General features: G+C 44.2%; 1 protein-coding gene across 2 annotated transcripts in view; it reads left to right on the plus strand.

Moving 5' to 3' along the window:
• TANC1 (tetratricopeptide repeat, ankyrin repeat and coiled-coil containing 1) overlaps nucleotides 1-20,805 on the plus strand; it is a 135,049-nt gene that overhangs the window by 64,354 nt on the left and 49,890 nt on the right. Inside the window, exons 5-11 of one of the 2 annotated variants that reach the window (XM_023217397.2) lie at nucleotides 331-594; nucleotides 6,253-6,375; nucleotides 7,529-7,810; nucleotides 9,147-9,298; nucleotides 11,954-12,185; nucleotides 13,342-13,508; nucleotides 15,510-16,117. In XM_023217397.2, the coding sequence (XP_023073165.2) occupies nucleotides 331-594; nucleotides 6,253-6,375; nucleotides 7,529-7,810; nucleotides 9,147-9,298; nucleotides 11,954-12,185; nucleotides 13,342-13,508; nucleotides 15,510-16,117 (1,828 nt within the window). The remainder of the gene's footprint in view (nucleotides 1-330; nucleotides 595-6,252; nucleotides 6,376-7,528; nucleotides 7,811-9,146; nucleotides 9,299-11,953; nucleotides 12,186-13,341; nucleotides 13,509-15,509; nucleotides 16,118-20,805) is intronic. The other variant, XM_023217398.2, reaches the window with a different exon arrangement.

A 20,805-nucleotide genomic window follows, 5' to 3' on the forward strand; every position in this document is an offset into this window, starting at 1 on the left:
AATCTTTGCTAAAAAGAGAGGATATATTATCTCCAAGTTACATAAATTTACTCTTAACTCTGATACTTTTTAGACAATTTTTTTCATTATCTTCCTGTCAGAGTTTCTCCCTCGCCCCTCTTCTCTGTAGAGTGATTTAGCAGCTTATTTCCCCTGGTGAGCCACATTCTTCTAATTTACCAAAATACATTGTATGGAACATACTTTGATAAAAATCTGCGTGGACCGGAAAACTTTCCATTGATCCTGGGGAGGGCAGTGTGCATGTTTTAACTCTTCAGCCCCAGCTGTGCCTGGCCTCCTTCAAAGTATTTTGGTCTTTCATTTCAGCCACAATTACAAGTTCATCCGAAAATGATGACCGGAGTGGCTCCAGTTTGGAATGGAATAAAGACGGAAGCCTAAGATTAGGGGTTCAGAAGGGAGTGCTTCATGACCGCAGGGCAGATAACTGCTCCCCAGTGGCAGAAGAGGAGACCACCGGGTCAGCAGAGAGCACGCTGCCCAAAGCAGAATCCTCAGCTGGAGATGGTCCGGTCCCTTACTCTCAGGGCTCCAGCTCACTAATAATGCCACGGCCCAACTCAGTTGCAGGTAAGGCCACACCTTTCCCTGGAAGGATTATCTCAGGGAGAACGAGGTGCCCTGTGTTCACTGTCTTCACATGGGAAGACATTCCAGACACAAGCCAGCTTCATGGCCCCGGGTCAGGCACTTACCTTTTCTAAGCCTCAGTTTACTAATCTGTAAACACAATAAGGCTGTACTTAATGGTTTTTAGGTGATCCTTCTACTCTGGAATTCTTTAAATCGATTATTTGGACTATCGAACTCTTTGTATACAAGAGAACAAAGTATGAAAACTCTCCTCTCCATTTTTGTTATTTTAAGCCTTAGAAAATTCATGACTGTTTATTACCTCCTGGTAAATGGGAATTGTTGAGTGAGTTTGTTAGGATCAGCTCAAGGAACTTCTTACCAAACTTACAAACTTATTTTTGTGTAATTGAGTCCGATCGTACAGGCAGGAGGGCCGAATTTCTGTACAATTCAGTTAAAATGGAGCTCACAGCTTAAAATGTAAGCTGTGGAAGTAAGAGCTCTCAATCAAGGAAATGAAAATATTCAAGACAGGCATGCTTTACCAAGATGCAGCAGCTGGAACAAAGAAGAGCACAAAGGCTGGCAACTGTCAGTAGTCAGACTGGTTGCCAGGTGTGTGTCAAGCAAGGAGAATACAGTCAGTCCCCTGTATCTATAGTTTCACATCTATGGATTCATCCAGCCATGTAGCAGAAATAACCAAGGAAAAAAATCGATAAAAAATAATTTAAAAATACAGTCTCACAATTATTTACGTTGTATTAGGTATTGTAAGTAATCTAGAGATGATTTAAAATATATAGGAGAATGTTTGTAGGTTATGTGCAAATATTACACCATTTTATATAAGGAACTTGAGCATCCAAGGATTTTGGTATCCTCAGGGGGCCTTGGAACTGATCTCCAGTGCATAGTGAAGGATGACTATAGCTCCAGATGGGTGGGGAAAGGAGCTCTCTGCATCTGAGCTGTGGTGCCTGGTTTTAAGGTTTCTAGTTTCTAAACTCCATGCCCCTGTGCTGAATTTAGAAGAGAAACTTGCTAGTCTGTCTTTGTTATCAGTGTAGCGCTTAACATTTCTCTTCTACTAATGCAGGGACCCAGATTCTCTGCTCCTACACCAGATAATTTCTCTGTGATTTATACTATGTTTTCAGGATGCGGTGGGTCACTCTGGTGGGTGGTTGTTGGGTGTTTTTTACAATGGGACTCTGAAGTAGCTAATAAATAAGCGGCCCTGATGGAAAAGTTCTGAGGCACAACTCTAATTCACTTTCAAAGGAAGTGAAATGGCCTTGTTCCAGAAGAGGGATTTGGCATGTCTGCCAGAGAGAAATACTAGAGAACATTAAACAAGTTGACTGATAGTCCTTCCACAAACTTTCCTGTCCTTCCACCACTGTCCCACCACTTTGACAGAGCATGTGGCACCCAAGGCGCTTTTATACCGTATTTACCTAGTTATGATGAATGGGTCATTTTTATTATCCCAGAACTTGATCACTTTATTGACTTCAACAAAAATAGTGAACTTGTGCTCAATTTTGTCAAGCTATTTTAAAATTAGGAAGCATTACTGCCTTAATTTTAACAGTGTTAAAAGCATCCCATTGGGGTTGTTTTCTGCTCGGTGTTCTTTATGGGTCTCCTGCCATGTGAAGTGACAGTGGGTGTCAGCTGAGCTTTTCCAGTAGGCTGCCGTGATTATAGAGCAGAGCTTTCTGATTTCTGCTGTGCGCATTCATTAGCTTCTGCGTGTGCCCTTGAGCTAGACCTCCTGTGGAATGGTAGGGTTTTACCTCTAGATTTGAGCAAAGTCTACCTGGCCTAATGGGTTTGCTTATTTCTTCTGTGCTGCATATTTTTTAAACTAAATGCATATTTTGAAAAGACATGAGCAAAGGCCTATTTCATGGTATCTGTTAACAAGCTAGGGGTCTGGTATATTCTTCATTGCCTCCCTTCCTGCCCCTGAAGTTGAACCTCAGTTAAGAGGAAATGGCAGGATTTTTCAAGTACCATTGAAGAGTAAGATTCAGGTTATATAGACTCTGTGCAGCTCTGTTTAGTGATTAGAAGGCAGGCTGCTACAAACAGGGCAGCAGAGAACTCTCAGTGTTAGAAGAATCAGAAGAATATGTGAAGGACCATATAGAGTAATCTCTTAGAAGTATTTGCATGTTATGATCCAAGTAAACAAATTGCCTTTTGATGGGAAAGGTGTTTTGGCACATGAGGATTGGCAGGTAAAGGAAGGATGATGCCAGGCCTCTGTTCACAGCCTCCCCATGGGGCTGGCCCGTAGGGGGTTGGGTGCAGAACTTCTTCCTAAAGTCCTTTACTGAGCTTGCTACCAAGAACTGGAATTGTCTGTTAACAATGTAGTACCGTGGCAGGTTTTTTTGTTTTGATTTTTTGTCAAAGATTATAAAAATAAGTTGGCTAGGTTTAAAGATTATTTCACTATACAGATTTTCTTTGTAAAGATATTTGTTAGAGTGGGATTGGTTTGGACAACTATATGTCACATCAAAATGCATGACATGGACACCTCTTTGCTTTATTAAAAACAGACCTAAAAGCCTTTAAAAGTATGTTTTAAATCATATAGAAGTTAGGTAATGGGTTCTATTTTCTTCCTTTCAAAGTACTTTCTGAGTGGATTATAGAACACTGTGTTTAATTTTCCAGGAAACAAGCATGATCACTATCGAGTTTTCCTAAAACTGGTTATTTCCCTGAACTTATTGGCATGGACTTTCCATAGGTTAGTCCACAACTTTAGCAAATGTTCCTCTTTGTTCAGCTTAGAGATGTCTCCCTCTGCCTTGCCCCACCAAACCCACCCTCACCAAAAAACAAACTTTCCTCCGCATCTTGAAATGTGCTTCTCATCCAGATGTTAGATATAGTGTGTGTGTGCACAATAAGTGTATAATTAATTTCACTGTAGAGATTCTAGCAGTGGGTTTATTGTTGCATGAAATTATTGCTTTACCTTTGGGTTTTTTGGGCCCTGAGTAGTGTTCAGGATTTTGAAAGCGTTTATGGGTAAATACTGAATGTGAGTCTGACTTTTGCACAGGTAACATCTGAGAATCTTAGGCATGCCTGAGAGGGCAGAGTGGCCCAAGTTTCCTGCTCAGAGGGTCGGGAGCACGTGGGCACATAGCTTAGCCACTGATATCTGCCTGCCCTATTCACTGGCACCTCTGTTGGTGGCTTCGAAAATGCCTCAGAAAGCTGAGACAGCTGGCAGGTGGTGGCTTATGGCCCTGCTACAACTTTCAGCTCAGCTTAATCATGTTTGAAAGTGAGAATTAGCCAAGAGTTGTGGAAGTGATGAGGCTGCTCTGTTGCAGATTTTGGTGCTGAAGCTCTAGTGACTGGGAATCTGAAAACAGGCCTGTGAAATCTTACCATCTCCTGCATCTGTTTAGATACAATCTAGGGCATTTTTGCAATCCTTTGTTTGGAATGTCTTTTGTGGTCACATATTTCTAATCCTTTCAGCTGTTATAAATTTATAAACTGTTATGTTCTAAGGAGTCAAGGGAAGAAGGGAAATAGGCAACACGTTTGAGGCTCTAAAGCATCTTTGTATTCTCTAGGGCTGCAGCATTATGTCAGATGTTCATGACTGTTCTGGCTCTGAAATGAGTTATGGATTATGAATATGGCTGCCTGCCCCTTCTACCTGTGCCTTGGTGGGTGCATTCACCATGAGGCATGTGAGGAGAAGGGTCCCAGGGCTCAGGCAGGAGCCTAGAAATGTTCCAAGCTGTGTTACTACAGGGAGGTAAGAAGGTTGGGGGAAGACAGTGTAGTCCTGTTGGCCCTCTGGGAGGTTTTATACACCCTGCTTACAAAGGACCTAGAGAGAAGCTAGAGGCTGCCCTTGGATTACCGTATATTTGATCCATTTAAAAGCCCTGACAAGGAATTAGCCGAGGCTTTCTAATGGGAAAGATTTGTGTGGTAACTGGCAGTGTGCATAGAGTATTCACTTAAATGTGTATACACTGTGGATATGCACCAGAAGGATACAGAGGCATAGGTGCGTGCTGTCGTGAAGTCAAGGTTTCAGGCGTTTCTTGCTGGCTGGGAGGATGAGTAGGCAGGGCATGTGTTGGATTGCCCTTTGGAGGATGCAGTGAGAGGGGATATGCCAACACAGTCAGGCCTGGAGCCACCCAGGTGGCAGTTGAATGAAGGAGCGAGAGAGGATGATATGGACAGTGAGGAAGAGAAGGACTGAGATCTTAGTGGGGGGAAATAGGAAGGGTGCAGGTAGGATCGATGGCACTGGTCGGCAGCCGGATGCTGGGTCAGAGCCTGTTGGGCAACCAGAGGGTTTTCCGAAGACAAGTGGCCCAACTTGACTTCTGTCCCCTGCCCCTTGGTCCCACTGAAGATGTCCCCAGTCCTAAGAAGCCTCTAGGCTCTCATTTGCCCTCAAGTCACTGTATATTGTCTTGTCCTGGAAGACAATGATCTGACTAAGATCAATAGTACTTCATGTTGGGCTTAACCCATAAACCAAATTAGGTTAATTTTAGATTTTCCTCAATGTAATAACAGGAGGGGTTTTTAAAAGGCAAAAATGTGTACTATATACTTGCTTCTAAGATTTCTTGAGAATTAGCAAAATTATTTTGTGCTAGTTATTTTTGTAATCTAACTTGCATGAATGTTTGAATAGATCTTTTTTTTTTTTTGAGACAGAGTTTTGCTCTATCACCCACACTGGAGTGTAGTGGCACGATCCTGGCTCACTGCAACCACTGCCTCCCGGGTGTAAGCGATTCTCCTGCCTTAGCCTCCCAAGTAGCTGGGATTACAGAGACCCGCCTCCATGCCCAGCTAATTTTTTTTGTGTTTTAATAGAAATGGGGTTTCACCATGTTGGCCAGGCTGGTCTAGAACTCCTGACCTCAAACAATCAACCTGCCCCAGCCTCCCAAAGTCTTGTGATTACAGGCGTGAGCCACGGCACCTGGCTCTTTAACGCTTTATAACAAATACTTACGTGATATGAATCTTACTGATTTGGTGAGAGGTAAACATAACTTATTTTTAGAATTAAAAAAATACACCTATAAAATGCGGTATGATATATAATGTTTATATAAGTCTACACATATTCGAAGCTTAAGAATATGATTATGCTATTACTACTGAGCCAACTTTTAGTGTTCTGGGTGCTGTGGAATTGTACACATAGAATCTGCCCATTTAATTAATAAGTTTGGCATTCCAAACAGTGGAAAGCTCCCCAGAGCTGCACAGACGAATCTAGCAGCATGCCACCTGCTTGTGGTGTAAGTACTGAAGCTTTCCTGTGTGCCACATGATTGTCAGATTTCTTCATCAAACAATTTTTGGTGAATTCTGTCTCTTTCCAAGAATAATGGAGAATTCTGGCAACTCCATCAACATAACTTTAAGAAAAAGAAGCACTTGGTTTTTACCACTTTTCAGTTGATACTGCCAGAAAAATAAACTGGGGCAAACAATACCAAAATGACATTTAAGTAAATTTTGTTGAAAACCTGAACTGAATTGCTTAGTGATTTCTAAGTTATAGTCACTTAGGTATGAAATTTAAAGTCACCTTTGAAGATACTAAACTTCAGTTTAATATTACAGCAACAAGCTCAACCAAATTGGAAGATCTGAGTTATTTAGACGGGCAGAGAAATGCTCCTCTACGGACGTCAATTAGATTACCGTGGCACAATACGGCTGGAGGTAGGGCACAGGAAGTTAAAGGTATTTATCCTCACATCCACTGCAATAATGATTATGATGAACTCAATCAGTAACTTTGAAAGTCTGAGATAACCAGCATTGAAGCCAACTTTGTTTATAACATGATGGAAAGTGTGTGTGTTTGTGCTAAAAGCACATCTGTGAGGTGGGCTAAGAGGTCATCCTCAACGGTTTGGGGCTTCTTCCTTAAAATATGTGATTAACTTGCTTCTGGAATTGAAAAAATAATTCTGCAGTAAGTTATTTTGAAGTGAGGGGTAGTTTAACACTCATTAGGTGTTTATTATTTACAAAGTATAAGCTTTGTTTCAATTCTTGGACTAGGCTGGGCCCGGTGGCTCATGCCTGTAATCCCAGCACTTTGAGAGGCCAAGGCCGGTGGATCACCTGAGGTCTGGAGTTCAAGACCAGCCTGGCCAACATGTTGAAACCTCGTCTCTATTAAAAATATAAAAATTAGCTGGGCATGGTGGCAGGTGCCTGTAATCACAGCTACTTGGGAGGCTGAGGTAGAAGAATCACTTGAACCCAAGAGGCAGAGGTTGCAGTGAGCTGAGATCATGCCATTGCACTCCAGCCTGGGCAACAAGAGTGAAACTGTCTCAAAAAAAAAAAAAAAGAAAAGAAAAGAAAAGAAAAAATCCCTTGGACTGTATTGGCCATGTTCTCTGTCTGCCTGTAACACAGTTGTGTGAGGTACACAGCAGCCTCACCGTACGGGCAAAGTGTCATCACACCTGGATGAGAGCAGAGCCCTATTTCTAGGGAAAACATGTTTCTGTTTTATTCATACAGCAGGGAAGAAACACGTCTTAAATGCAGTTCCAGATAAACCCATGAGACATGATTTGGCCCCTTACATGGCTTTCTGTAATCCTCTTTGTCCTTGAGTCCTGAGAATAACTCAAAGCTATGACCAGACTAGAAAGTAATTTCAATAGGATACTCTGCAGTGTCCTGTTGGTCCAATAGGGTATGATAATTGAGGTATTACAGAAGTATTAATAGAACCAGATTGGAAATGCTTACAGACAGATCTTAGTGGGGGTAAAGCTAAGGATTTAATGTAACACATAAGCAATGATATTTGAGTTTCTTAGTTTATAAAATTATGACATTTTTCTAAAATAATGTTTCTTTTTTTCTTTTGAAGCACGATTTGCTCCCTACAAGCCACAAGACATTTTGTTGAAACCCTTGTTGTTTGAAGTACCAAGCATAACAACAGACTCTGTGTTTGTGGGAAGGGATTGGCTCTTTCACCAGATAGAAGAAAACCTGAGGAACACAGAACTGGCAGAAAACAGAGGCGCGGTGGTGGTTGGCAATGTGGGATTTGGGAAGACGGCAATCATTTCCAAGTTGGTGGCCCTGAGCTGCCACGGAAGCCGCATGAGGCAGATTGCTTCCAACAGCCCAGGTTCATCACCTAAAAGTACGTATGTGTTTAATTACGTGTGTAGTTTATTAACATAAGATAGATGGAGGAAATTGCTGTTCCCATAGACATAAAATACCAATTTTCCTCAAGTTGTTGCAGCTACTATATCAGGTTTGCAGTCGTGTGAGGTGAACTATTTGACTATGTCCCTCTGTCATGATGTGTATTCAGCTGTAAGCTGGGGCGAGGCCAGTGTTCCCTGATGTCCTCCTGAACTGTAACCTTCTTCCTTTAGATACAGGCAGAGATGGGCCAGTGAGGCTTGATCAAGAGCTCTGGAGAATTTGGGGCCCTGAGAGCAAGGAGTTGGGCTCCTGGCAGAACAAGCTCAGATGAAGTCTAATGTGGAGTTCTTTTGGCACATTAGAAGCTGTTTGGCACAGCCTTCGTCTTCTGTATTGGATTTTCCAAAATTATAAAAACATAGGACAGAGTAGCCAAATGTTTGACTATTTACTGTTTATTTCATATGCAATAAACTCACTCTAAACATGGTGAACAAGTGAATCGTGTGAGATTTTTAAGACCCAAAAGAATTTAATAGGTCAGGCACAGTGGCTCATATCTGTAATACCAACAGTTTGGAAGGCCGAGGTGGGAGGATTGCATGAGCCCAGGAGTTTGAGAGCAGCCTGGGCAACATAGGGAGACCTCGTCTCTACAAAAAATTAGCCAGTCATAGTGGTGCGCGCCTTTTGTCCCAGCTACTCAGGAGGCTGAGGTGGGAGGATCACTTGAGCCCAGTAAATCAAGACTGCAGTGAGCTGGGATTGTGCCACTACTCTAGCCTGGACGACACAGTGAGAGCCTGTCTCAAAAAAAAATTTAAAAATGCCAGGGACGGTGGCTCATGCCTGTAATCCCAGCACTTTGGGAGGCTGAGGCAGGCGGATTGCCTAAGGTCAGGAGATCAAGACCAGCCCGACCAATGTGGTAAAACCCCATCTCTACTAAAAATACAAAAAATTAGCTGGGCGTGGTGGTGGGCGCCTGTAATCTCAGCTATTCGGGAGGCTGAAGCAGAAGAATCACTTGAACCCAAGAGGTTGAGGTTGCATTGAGCCAAGATGATGCCGCTGTACTCCACCTGGGTACCAGAGCAAGACTCTGGTAAAAATTTATTTAAAAAAAATTTAGTAAAGGAAGCTGGAAACAGTAGATGGCTGTTCTCCAGGGAGGGGAACCTGTGCTGTCATTTGGACCTCTGAATTTTGGACCATGTTCACTCCTTATTTATTAAGATATGCCCTGGGGCGAATCAAGAAATATAGTCAACACCCCACCCTGCTTCTACTATGATGTACATAATGAAATGGGTCTTTCTCTGTAGCTTCTGACCCCACTCAGGATCTTCCTTTCACCCCGCTGCTTTCACCGAGTTCTTCCACAAGTGCTTCCAGCGCAGCTAAAACACCTCTTGGGTCTGTCAGTGCTGAAAACCAGAGACCAAGAGAGGATGCAGTGAAATATCTTGCTTCTAAGGTAAGCTCTCTTGTTTTATGGGAGCCTTCCAGATAGAGAGATTTGCTAGTTTGGTCTCTGAGAAGTAAATTGGAAAGGGGAGCTTAAAACAGAGACAACTGCTTAATGATAAAGTATAGCTTTTGATGAAATAGTGATTAAGTTATCCAAGTAAAAGTATGAATGACAGTATCTGTCTGAAGACATTGGCAGTGGACTTGATCCATGTTAAACAATGGGTTGAGAGTTCCTCAAGGCAGCAGAAGGTAGCATGTGCACTCGCCACAAATCCATGCTTACCTGCATGTGCTCTTCTTAAGTTGGTATGTGAGCAGGAAATTGGGAGCTTCTGACTTGACCCAGACCTCTTCGCCTGCACTCTGTTGACTGAGGCCTTTGGTTCCCTCGGCTTTGTGACAGAGGTTTCTCGTGAAGTTGTAATACAGCCTTCCCTGGCTGACTTTCCTTTCTTAAATTCGTGATCATCAAGGTCTTTCTGAAGTTTTTCTTCTGCTCAGCACCCATCACTGGCTTACCAGCCGCACTCCTGCATTACAGCAGTTACTTCCCTTGCTTCTAGTGGGCTGCTTAAGTTTCCCTGGCCAGTGGTGGTGTGAGTCAGTGGAGCTGGAGAGCTGCTGGAGCCAGCAGCCATGGGGACACGTTGTGAGGAGACCCTGCGGGGAGGTTGGTGAGAGAATCTTGTTGTGCACCAGATCCCTGTCCCTTCTCCTTCCTGGATGATGGCTGCTCTTGGGACCATCAGCCCTGATGCTTCTGACCGCTGGTTCAGAACGGTCCTCTGGTCATGGGTGGGTAATTTGAGATGAGTGATGTAGTGCAGGCTTCAAAGCCATCCCTGCTTACAGTGATTTTCAAACTCCATTGACTGTGACCCACATAAGAGAGACATCTTACACTAGTGATCACTCACACATAATCACCCACATAACTAAAGCATTTTAGAACTATATTTATTCTTACATTCTATAATACACCCTAGTATTCCTGAGTTTATTTTTTAAAAATTGTGGCTCTAAATTGATCTCATGCCTGTAATCCTAGCACTTCGGGAGGCTGAGGCATACAGATCACTCCAGTGGTCAGGAGTTTGAGACCAGCCTGGCCAACAAATTGAAACCTCGTCTCTACTAAAAATACAAAAATTAGCTGGGCATGGTGTCGGGCACCTGTAATCCCAGCTACTAGGGAAGCTGAGGCAGGAGAATCGCTTGAACCCAGGAGACGGAGGTTGCAGTGAGCCAAGATTGTGCAGCTGCACTCCAACCTGAGCAACAGAGCAAAACTTCATCTCAAAAAAATAAAAAATAAAAGTAAATAAATAAATAAATTGATTTCATGACCCACTGTTGGGTCATGGGAAAAAAAGCAAAGCTGCTTTTGTGAAACGCCGTGTGAGACTGTGGTACTGGACATCTCATGATGGTTTGCACAAGTTTACAGGATCCTCACATGTATCCCTGCTAATTTCTGTCCAGGTGAGAGTTGGAGAACAGCCAGCTCTCAGTGTCAATGATAAATTTAATCTAAACCAAAAGTCTCATGGCAGCTCCAGGTTGGCCAGAGAAAAGCTGTTGCACATTTACTTTTGCTACTTGCCTTTTAAAGAGTCTGAAGACCTGGGATCTAATCCTACATCCTTGACTATCTGTGTCAGGTTGGCAAGGCATCTAACCTCAGTGTCTGGTGCCCTCAGTGATGAACTGTGGCTAGTGGTTCTTGTCCTGCTTCCTGCAGGGGCTTGCCGCGTCCAGTGGGACAGCAGCAAGGCAGATACTTCCAAAAAACATGTATCTCTTGGCACAAGTGTTTTGCTCTTCTTTGCCTTCCTTACCTTGTACTTGTGTTTCTCCTATCATCCGCCTTTGGGAAAGTATTGGATTTTTCTTCTATCTACTGCATGCCTCCCATTCCCAACACTTCTGTGTCTGGCCGTTTCCTGGCGTCCTTCTCACAAGCAGCCTGCTGATGCTGCGGGTCCCTTGGAACAGGGACGATTCCTTTTCCTCTCAGTACCCAGGCAGCTCCCTCTCTCCTCCAACTTGTCTCTCCACATCATGGGCAGAGATTTGGTGATTTCGGGTTTCATTCTTCAGACAGCGTCCCCAATGAACTTCTCCACAGTGTCCCTTGATGCAGTGCAGGTGTGGGGAGGGGCCAACGTCTTGACCCTCCCGACCAGGAGAAGGAGCTGCTGTGACTCTACAGCCCCGGTCTCACAGCCTCTGGCTTTATCATCTGCCTTTTGGGATCAGCAAAAGGGTTTCCTAAAGAGGCGCTGCTGCTCTTGAGAACAGAAGCCTAGTGAAGATGGCACTTTCTGATGTTGAGAATATTAGGATGGCTTGGAGCTGCTCTAAGCCAGGGTAGATTTTACATTTTATGAATGCTGTTTGTTTATATTTAATACAAAGTAACGCACTGATTTTTATGCTAATCAAGGTGGATTTTGTGGATGCAGTTAAAGGTTCGCAAACCACACAAGGGAAGGAAAGAATAAATGGAACAACTATGCTAACGAATGACCCAGTCTTGGGGAATAGATGCTATGTATCTTGTTATCAGCGAACGAGCAGAGTTGTGTTCCTGTTTGAGATCGCAGAAGGAGCTGTGTGAGGAGGGTGAGGTGACACTGACGGTTCTGCTTCCCCCTAGGTGGTGGCCTACCACTACTGCCAGGCTGACAACACGTACACTTGCCTGGTGCCCGAGTTTGTGCACAGCATCGCAGCTTTGCTCTGCCGGTCCCATCAGCTGGCTGCCTACAGAGACCTTCTGATAAAGGAGCCCCAACTACAGAGCATGCTGAGTCTCCGATCCTGTGTGCAGGACCCAGTGGCAGCTTTCAAGAGGGGAGTGCTGGAGCCACTCACAAACCTGAGAAATGGTACCTCATAGCAGCTACTTACAGCGCCCTCTCAGTAGTGGTACAGCATACACAGGTGGTCCCCAGAAGACAGGTGGTCAGCGGGGCCATGGGGTAGAAGTGAGCTGGAGCAGGGAGAGAATAGAAGTGTCAGTGCCCATCCGCTCCTCTTTCTCAGAGCGAGCCCCATGAGGTCCCTCCTACACCACCCCTGGGGTATAGTGTTAAAAGAAGCACCCTGATAAGAATGAATTTGATGACTGAGCGGTTCCAAAGTAGTTTGTAACTGTGGGCTATTTAAGATGACTTGCACCACAGAAGACTGTTGCGTATTTTGCACTCCTAAGTATCTGAGGGAGTAAGTGGATTATTTGGAGGAATTTTCCAGAATATATATTTGTCAGGGCCTCTGCTCAGTTGAATTGAAACCTTAAAGTGACTTCTAAAGGTTTCCATTTTAATTTTTTGTCCCCAACAGGGTATCAGTGACCTGATGGTCCCTTCAGTTTCCCATCTTCTCTCCCCTCAACTCCTCACCCTTTGAGCTTGTTTATCTGCCCACATGGCACCTCTGCTGGAAGATGCTAGAGGGATAGAAAACAGATATGTCATCATTTCTTCTCTATTTCCTGGGCAGAAAATCAGCACTAATAAATACAAAACCAGATTCAGGCTCGCGGAGAAGAGCCCTGTTGGAGGAGTCAGTAGTGTGGAGCTCTCACACTGTGTGGTTGTATGGCTTGGGCCGGGCACTTTGCCCTGGGTTGGCGGCAGCGAGGGGGTCAGTTTCCCTTCTCTGGAATCCACTAAGGAGCTCTCATGGGGGACCTAGTGACCTTTCCGGATTGGGCGTCTGTTATGTGTTCATTATCTTTGTGTAGCTCACCCCAGTGACAATGGTTTATGAAGAGCTAACTGTATTATATACATGAGTGAGATTCTGCTAATGTGTGTCATGCAATATGTTTGTTTTGTGAGAATTGGTTTTCTTTTGGCTCTGTGCTCCAGTTTTCACTATAAATTTAATAGAAAATATGCTTCTGTGAAAACTGTTTCTTGTGCCATATGTAAACCTTTTTAGTTTCTAACACTAAACTGGGCACTAAAATACACTGGGTGTTGCTGTCTTAGAGAAATGTATAATTTCTTAATTTGAAAAAATTATTTTATCCTGTAGAGCAGAAAATTCCTGAAGAAGAATACATTATTTTGATAGATGGCTTAAATGAAGCTGAGTTTCATAAACCTGATTATGGAGATACGCTTTCTTCATTTATTACCAAAATTATTTCTAAATTTCCTGCCTGGCTGAAGTTGATTGTGACTGTAAGAGCAAATTTTCAGGTAACAAAGAATTCTCAAATCTTTCGCCAAGTCCCCATATTCCAATTTTACAGTGATAAATATTAATAGCATAAAGCTGTTGTAAACCATTCAACTGCTTGAATTAGAAACTATGTTAAGAATTTGAAAAATTAGTCCAGAGAGCCCCACATGGGTGAAACTCTGACCTTTTTAGCTCAAGGCATATTTATCAAGATGTCAGGTAAGTTTCCTGTTGGCATCGAATTGCACATTTTCAAATGGTGGCATCTAGCCCTGGTTACCATCATGGAGTGTGTGGGGCCAAGAGGCCTGCCAGAGTTTAAACCTACTCCTGCTGGTAGTTATTTGCATGGGTTTGCTGTGGGGCTTTGTGTTTTTTTGAAGGGAAAAATGAAGGTGAAAGATTTTTTTTTTTTTTTTTGGAGATAGAGTCTTGCTCTGTCGCCTAGGATGGAGTACAGTGGCATGATCTTGGCTCACTGCAGCATCTGCCTCCCGGGTTCAAGTGATTCTCCTGCCTCAGCCTCCCAAGTAGCTGGGATTACAGGCACCCACCACCACGCCTGGCTAATTTTTGTATTTTTAGTAGAGATGGATTTTCACCATGTTGGCCAGGCTGGTCTCGGCCATGTCGGCCTCCCAAAGTGCTGGGATTACAGGCGTGAGCCACTGTGCCCAGCTGAAAGTGAAAGATTTTTAAGGCCTATTCTCAGAAGTCTATTTTTTCATAAAACTTACATGAGGTAACATTTGCAGCGAGGGGTAGGGTGATTTTTTTCCCCTCCGTCTTCCTTCTCACTTGAATCCTGAAATTGTATCTTAACCATTCACTCCTTCTATACCTATCCTTTTTCAGTAAAGACTTTTAGACATGAGGTTTTGATTTATACCCTTTTATGATATTTATTTAAAAACAGCATTTGGAATTTTTTCATTATAAAAACTGAAATTAGACCTCAGTTGAACTTGATGAGTGTTTTTTGGACATTCAGTTTGTATATTTTTCAGTCTTTTTTTACACAGTAAGCACAATTTTGCAATCAGTAGAGCATGGGAACCAGGAACCTTACATTCTTCTTCTCAGCTGTGTAAGTTTTCAGAGCTTCAGATAGCATCTATGTAAAATGGGAGTGATTGTATTCTGCCCTCTTTATCTACATTGTTATATTAAATAATGAGCACATGCATTTAAATACTTCAGAAACAACAGTGGGAAGTCTTTTTAAAAAGGCAAAACTCTTTGCTGTTAGGTGTCAGATGTGCTTAATCTTTGGAATGGGGAAGAGATGGGAAGAGCACATGGGGCTTCTGGGAGCTGAGTATGTTTTGTTTCTGGGTGCTGGTTACACAGGTATACTTAGCGAAAATTAGTGACACTGTGCAATTGTGATTTGTGCACAAATCATATGTTTGTATATTAAACTTCAATTTAAAAATTTGCTTTAAAAAAGCAATTAATAAAATAACATGCTGTACCAAAGTAGGCAGCTTTGTTAAGATGCGCTGTCATTGAGAGATAGCCCAGGGACTGTCTCAGATTTCCTGGTTGGGTTACACAGCCCCAGTGTTTGATGCATAAAGAAAGATGCCTTTTATCTTGACATCTGGCCATGTTCTTAGATGTACAGTGTTGGTTGGTGTTTGTCCTTGTTATATAAGCAGTTGCACAGTGTAAGGATTATGGGTATCAGGTCACCTGCAGAGTCTCACTGCCCTTACTGGCCCTGGCCTCATTGCCGCTGTCTACACAGGGCTCTTACTGTGCTCGCTAGGCTCAGGGTCCTCGGATGAGGGCCTTGGGAGAGCATTTACTGATTCCATCTCCCATTAGGATTTCTTTCGCATAAGCTTTTTATCTTCACCTTATCCTATTACACGTTTTAATACAAAACAATGAGTCCCTGTAATCCATGAAAATCCTCCTTGAAAGAAAACTAGTGAATCTGGTTTAAAATGCTGCTAAAATAAAAAAGGAACCTCTGGAGAGTGACACTGTGGGTTTTTGGTTTTTTCCCCCAGGAAATAATAAGTGCACTGCCGTTTGTCAAGCTTTCCTTAGATGACTTCCCAGACAATAAAGACATCCACAGCGACTTGCACGCCTACGTCCAGCACAGGGTGCACAGCAGCCAGGACATCCTCAGCAACATCTCCCTGAACGGCAAGGCCGATGCCACGCTCATTGGAAAAGTGAGCAGCCACCTGGTGCTGCGGAGCCTGGGCTCTTACCTGTACCTCAAGCTCACCCTGGACCTCTTCCAGAGGGGCCACTTGGTCATTAAGAGCGCCAGCTACAAGGTGGTGCCCGTGTCTCTCTCTGAGCTCTATTTGCTGCAGTGCAACATGAAGTTCATGACCCAGTCCGCCTTTGAGAGGGCACTTCCGATTCTCAATGTGGCCCTCGCATCCCTCCACCCCATGACAGACGAGCAGATCTTTCAGGCTATTAATGCCGGCCACATCCAGGGGGAGCAGGGATGGGAAGACTTTCAGCAGAGGATGGACGCCCTCTCCTGCTTCCTCATTAAGAGGCGAGACAAAACCCGCATGTTCTGCCACCCATCCTTCAGGGAGTGGCTTGTTTGGAGAGCAGACGGGGAAAACACGGCCTTCCTGTGTGAGCCCAGGTACGACAGGCGCTTTCTGTCAGCTCTTTGCAGGGAATCTCGTGTGCAGTTGGGGAAAGGATTTAAATGTGATGCACATGTCTCAATGGAAAGGCAATCCAGAACGACTAATTCAGTGTTACTGCTTTGTTTTCTTATTTTTCCTCCTTTTTGGCAGAAAGATGGGCAATGGGGAATTCTCTATACAGAAGCTGCCTTGTAATTGCTAGGACTCCCTTATGGATGGTACATGTGGATAAAAGGGAAGCTGGGTGGTGCCTATGTGGTCCTTCCTTGCTGTCCATTCTCTCATAGAGCCCCGTCCATTCCCCCACCCAGCTTCTGCAGGGTCATGCATGGGAACGTGTGAGATCAGCCCCCGGGAACGGGGCTTCTCTAAAGGGTGTTCCCTGTGTGTCTGCTAACTGTCGTGGGTCCTCAGCACCTCCACTCCCCCGCCACTCTTTGAACATGGAGTGACTTGTCCCAGGGATCAGGTGTATCTGTGAGCCCAGAGGAAGCACCATGATCCAATCTAGCCTCCTTGCTCCACACCCCTCACCCTTCATCGGTGAGCTCTGCGTGGCTGACTGGACCAGGCTGGGTTGCAGTTCTCCTTGCTGCCTGGGCCGCTGTTATCACAGTGGGATGGGGAGGGAAGCCTGTCTGCTGTGTGGCCTGGTAATAGCGTGAGAAGTCAGAAAGTTTGAGGGTGCAGATGCTTTCAGATATATGTATGGCAAGCCCCCAACCTCCACTTGGCCCTGGCTGTGGCCTGTGTCTCTGCTGTCTTGACTGGCTTCTGCTCTCTGTGAGCCAGAATTGCCCCCTGCTCTAGTAACAGAGCTGGCAAGCTGCTCAGCTGACCCCTTAGGCATTTGACCAGATGCTGGGATCCAGAATGAAGAGGCGAACAAGCATTGGTGAGCCCTGCGAGCCTCACAGCCACTTTCCTCCCTGTGAATATTGACTGAACATCCACCTGATAGGCCTGGCTGCTGTTCATGTTGGGGCTCTTATTATTTTCTTCAGTAACACTGGCTGAAGGTTTGTTATCTTTTGAACCTGGTTTGGGGCAATAAACTAACATCCATATGGTCTGGCTAAATGTTTCCTTATTTAGCCAGACCATAATAGCTAGGTGAAACGTGTGCTATGACATTTCTAGCCAAGTCAGATTACTTTCTAGGGAAAGTCCAGTCATTTTCTAGGAAGACTGGCTGTAGTTGAGTTTGTAGAGACTTAAAAACAAATTGAAAGACTCTATCAGGACTGTAGGTTGTTACCAGGTTGGAGGCTAAAGTGGCTGGACTGTAGTCTACGTTAAGCTTCACTTCATTTTGGGTATTGGTGGGCCTTGATGTTATGTAGCCTAGGCCAGAGCTAGGGTGGGTGCCTATAGGCTCCTGAATGCCACTGTGTTCTTAAAAGCAGGTGTGGGGACATCCCCTGAGGCAGGACCTGGACTAGGTGGAGGCATGAGAGGCACCAAGGGTACAGAATTTAAGGAAGCACCCACTCCTGGGGTGGTGCGAGTTGTTGGCATTTTCCCAAGACCCCTGTAGTATTTGAGTTTCATTCAATTGAGAGGATATAGAACAATGTTGGAAGGAAGCTACTGGATTCAGTTCAGCAACAGTTTTTGTTATATGCAGTTATGTGCAAAGTACTGTGGCAGACACAGAAATTCCTGGAACGAGGACCGTGCTCTCAGGGCTTCCCACACAGGGCAGGGGAGGCAGGAAGTGACATGCGAGAGGGAGGCACACTTCTTGTGGACCTCACAAGAGGGAGAAGCTTCCAGTGGCAGTAGAGGGGCCTGGGGAGGTGATTTTAAAAAATAATGATGGTGGGTTGGGCCTCAAAAAATGGTAGCATTTCTTCCCCCACTCCCAATTGTTGTATTTTTGCCGTAATTATAAAGGGAGAAAATTTCAACCCCCAGACAAGGACAGTTCACTTTTTGTTTCTGCCGCATTTTAAATAATATACCAACCATCTTTTTCTCTTGGAATTGTTGTCTGGGTTTTTACTCATCACAGGCATTTTACCAAGCTGTTAGAAGCCTTAGAAAAGTGTCATTTTCATTTTCTATGGTTGTGCAAACCTCCTAGGAGGCAAATTATCATGTACTTCACTATACCCTTGTTGGATTTTTAAGTTGTTTCTAAATTACTTACAAATAGAACAACCTGTCATGTCTTGGTGCCTTACAGATCTGGATTCAAATCCTCCATTGATTGTATATTTTTCTGTGCATGAAATGTATTTTAATTCTCCATGCCTGCCTTCCTTAGCTATAAAAAATGAGTGTCTTCTCACTGAGTGTTGGTAGCTATTAAATAAGATCTTAAGGCGATGTACTACTTCCTGTCTCTCCTTTCTTCCCTCTTATTTTTGATTATGCCCTAGGTTAGCATTCCAGAAATAGAATTAAGAAGTTAAAGAATAGTTTGAGTCTGGCCGGGTGTGGTGGCTTACATGTGTAATCCTAGCCCTTTGGGAGGCAGAGATGGGTGGATCACCTGAGATCAGGAGTTCGAGACCAGCCTGGCCAACATGGTGAACCTCGTCTCTTAAAAAAAAAAAAAAAAAAAGCCGAGTGTGGTGGCAGGCACCTGTAATCCCAATTGCTTGGGAGACTGAGGTAGGAGAATTGCTTGAACCCAGCAGGCGAAGGTTGCAGTGAGCCAAGGATCACGCCATTGTACACCAGCCTGGGCAACAAGAACGAAACTCTCTCAAAAAAAAAAAAAAAAAAAAAAGATAGTTTGAGTTTTCATTCATATCCACCTAGACTTAAACATATTTATATTTTGCAATATTTGCTACATCTGTTTCCTTTTTTTGTTGATGTTAAATTGTAAGCATGATATTTTACTTTAAGTAACTGAATATTCATCTTAGAGATATTTTCATACTTAACCATGCTATTACTACACCTAAAATATTAATGCAAATTCTTTTTTTTTTTTTTTTTGAGACTGAGTCTTGCTCTGTCGCCCAGGCTGGAGTGCAGTGGCCGGATCTCAGCTCACTGCAAGCTCCGCCTCCCGGGTTTATGCCATTCTCCCGCCTCAGCCTCCTGAGTAGCTGGGACTAAAGGTGCCCGCCACCTCGCCCGGCTAGTTTTTTTTGTATTTTTTAGTAGAGACGGGGTTTCACCACATTAGCCAGGATGGTCTTGATCTCCTGACCTCGTGATCCGCCCGTCTCGGCCTCCCAAAGTGCTGGGATTACAGGCTTAAGCCACCGCGCCCGGCCAGCAAATTCTTATTAATCTTAAACATTTAGCCATGCTCAAATTTCTGTTTTTCAGTATGTTCACATCAGAATCCAAAAAGTCCATAAAATACATTCGATTGTCTCTTTTAATCTATAGTTTCTCTTCTCATCTTTTTTCCTTTTTCCTCACAATTTATTTGTTTAAAAAGAGCAACCGGGTAATTCGTCCTGTATAGTTTCCTATAGTCTGAATTTTGTGTCCTCATGTTGTTTTTTCATGTGTTCCTCTCACCCCTATTTCCTATAAATTGGTAGTGAAGTTTAGAGCTTGTTCAGAGTCTATATTTTTAAACAAAGACACTTAATAGGTGGTGGTGAGTACCTCTCTCAGGAGGCGCATGACATCATCATGTCTCTGTAGGCACTCAAAGCCACTGATGACCATTTCTAAGATCCGTCAGCTTTGTTTTGGTTGCACAGGCAGTCTCATCTAGAACAGTCCCCTATTAGCTCTGTTCTCTGTTAACTAGAGAAGTGAATAGGTTGTTAGTAGGTAGGTAGAATAAGGCTGTTGAAGACAGGAGGAGCTGTTGAAGACCTTGCATCAGAATGAGGAGGCCACATTCTGCAACAGCAAATCTAGGTTGACTTGACCTTTTTTCATGGAACAGAGGAGAGGAAAGAGCTAACAGAAGGAGTGTGCAGGGCACAGAGTGTGTGGGGCCTACTCTACCAGTCAGGAGTGGGGTCTTGGCGGGGACTGGGGATAGAGACGGGCTTTGCTGACATGAGGTAGCTGTTGTGGCTTGGCCTCGTGGGCAGAGTAGAGGAAGAGGAGTCAGAAACTAGGTGTGGCTTTGCTCTGGAGAAGGGTAAGAAGGGCAGGTGGTATGCAGCAGGTTTTGCAGGGACAGGGCTGGTTTTAGTTTTCAGCAGTTGAGATTGCAAGATAGCCGTCTGTCCCAGGCAGACAGGTTCCAGGGGCAGGGTGGCTCAGCAGTTTGGAGGAGAAACTGACAGGTGAAGATCTAGCATCACTGACGGAGAGGTGTCTGGCATGACTCGGTGAGGAAGCTCATGTCATCAGAGAAAAGAGCACTGGGCTTCCAGGGCGTGGAGGAGGGTTTCAGGGAGGGACCTTACAGATGTAAGTGTTGCCAAGAGGTGAAGGGAAATGAGGGTTAAGAGGAAGCCATTGGATTTTCAGTGAGGGAGGAGGGTCCTGGATCCTTAGGAGACTCTGACCCTTGGGTTGAGAGGAGAGAAAGGAGGGAGCCAGCATCTTGGGATAGGAGGTGGAAGGGGCTAGGGGACGGGTGGTTTTGTTTGTTTGTTTTTTAATAACACAGGAGATTGGGACATTGTCGGAAACATCACGGAAAGATAGTATAGAGAAAGATCCATAAAGAAGGAGAAATTGGGAATGCGAGGAGGAGGGAATGGGACCTGAGCGATGGGGCAGGTTGCCTCCTCTTTGTTCCTGT

This window comes from Piliocolobus tephrosceles, chromosome 11, assembly GCF_002776525.5.
Source record: "Piliocolobus tephrosceles isolate RC106 chromosome 11, ASM277652v3, whole genome shotgun sequence".
NCBI lineage: Eukaryota > Metazoa > Chordata > Mammalia > Primates > Cercopithecidae > Piliocolobus > Piliocolobus tephrosceles.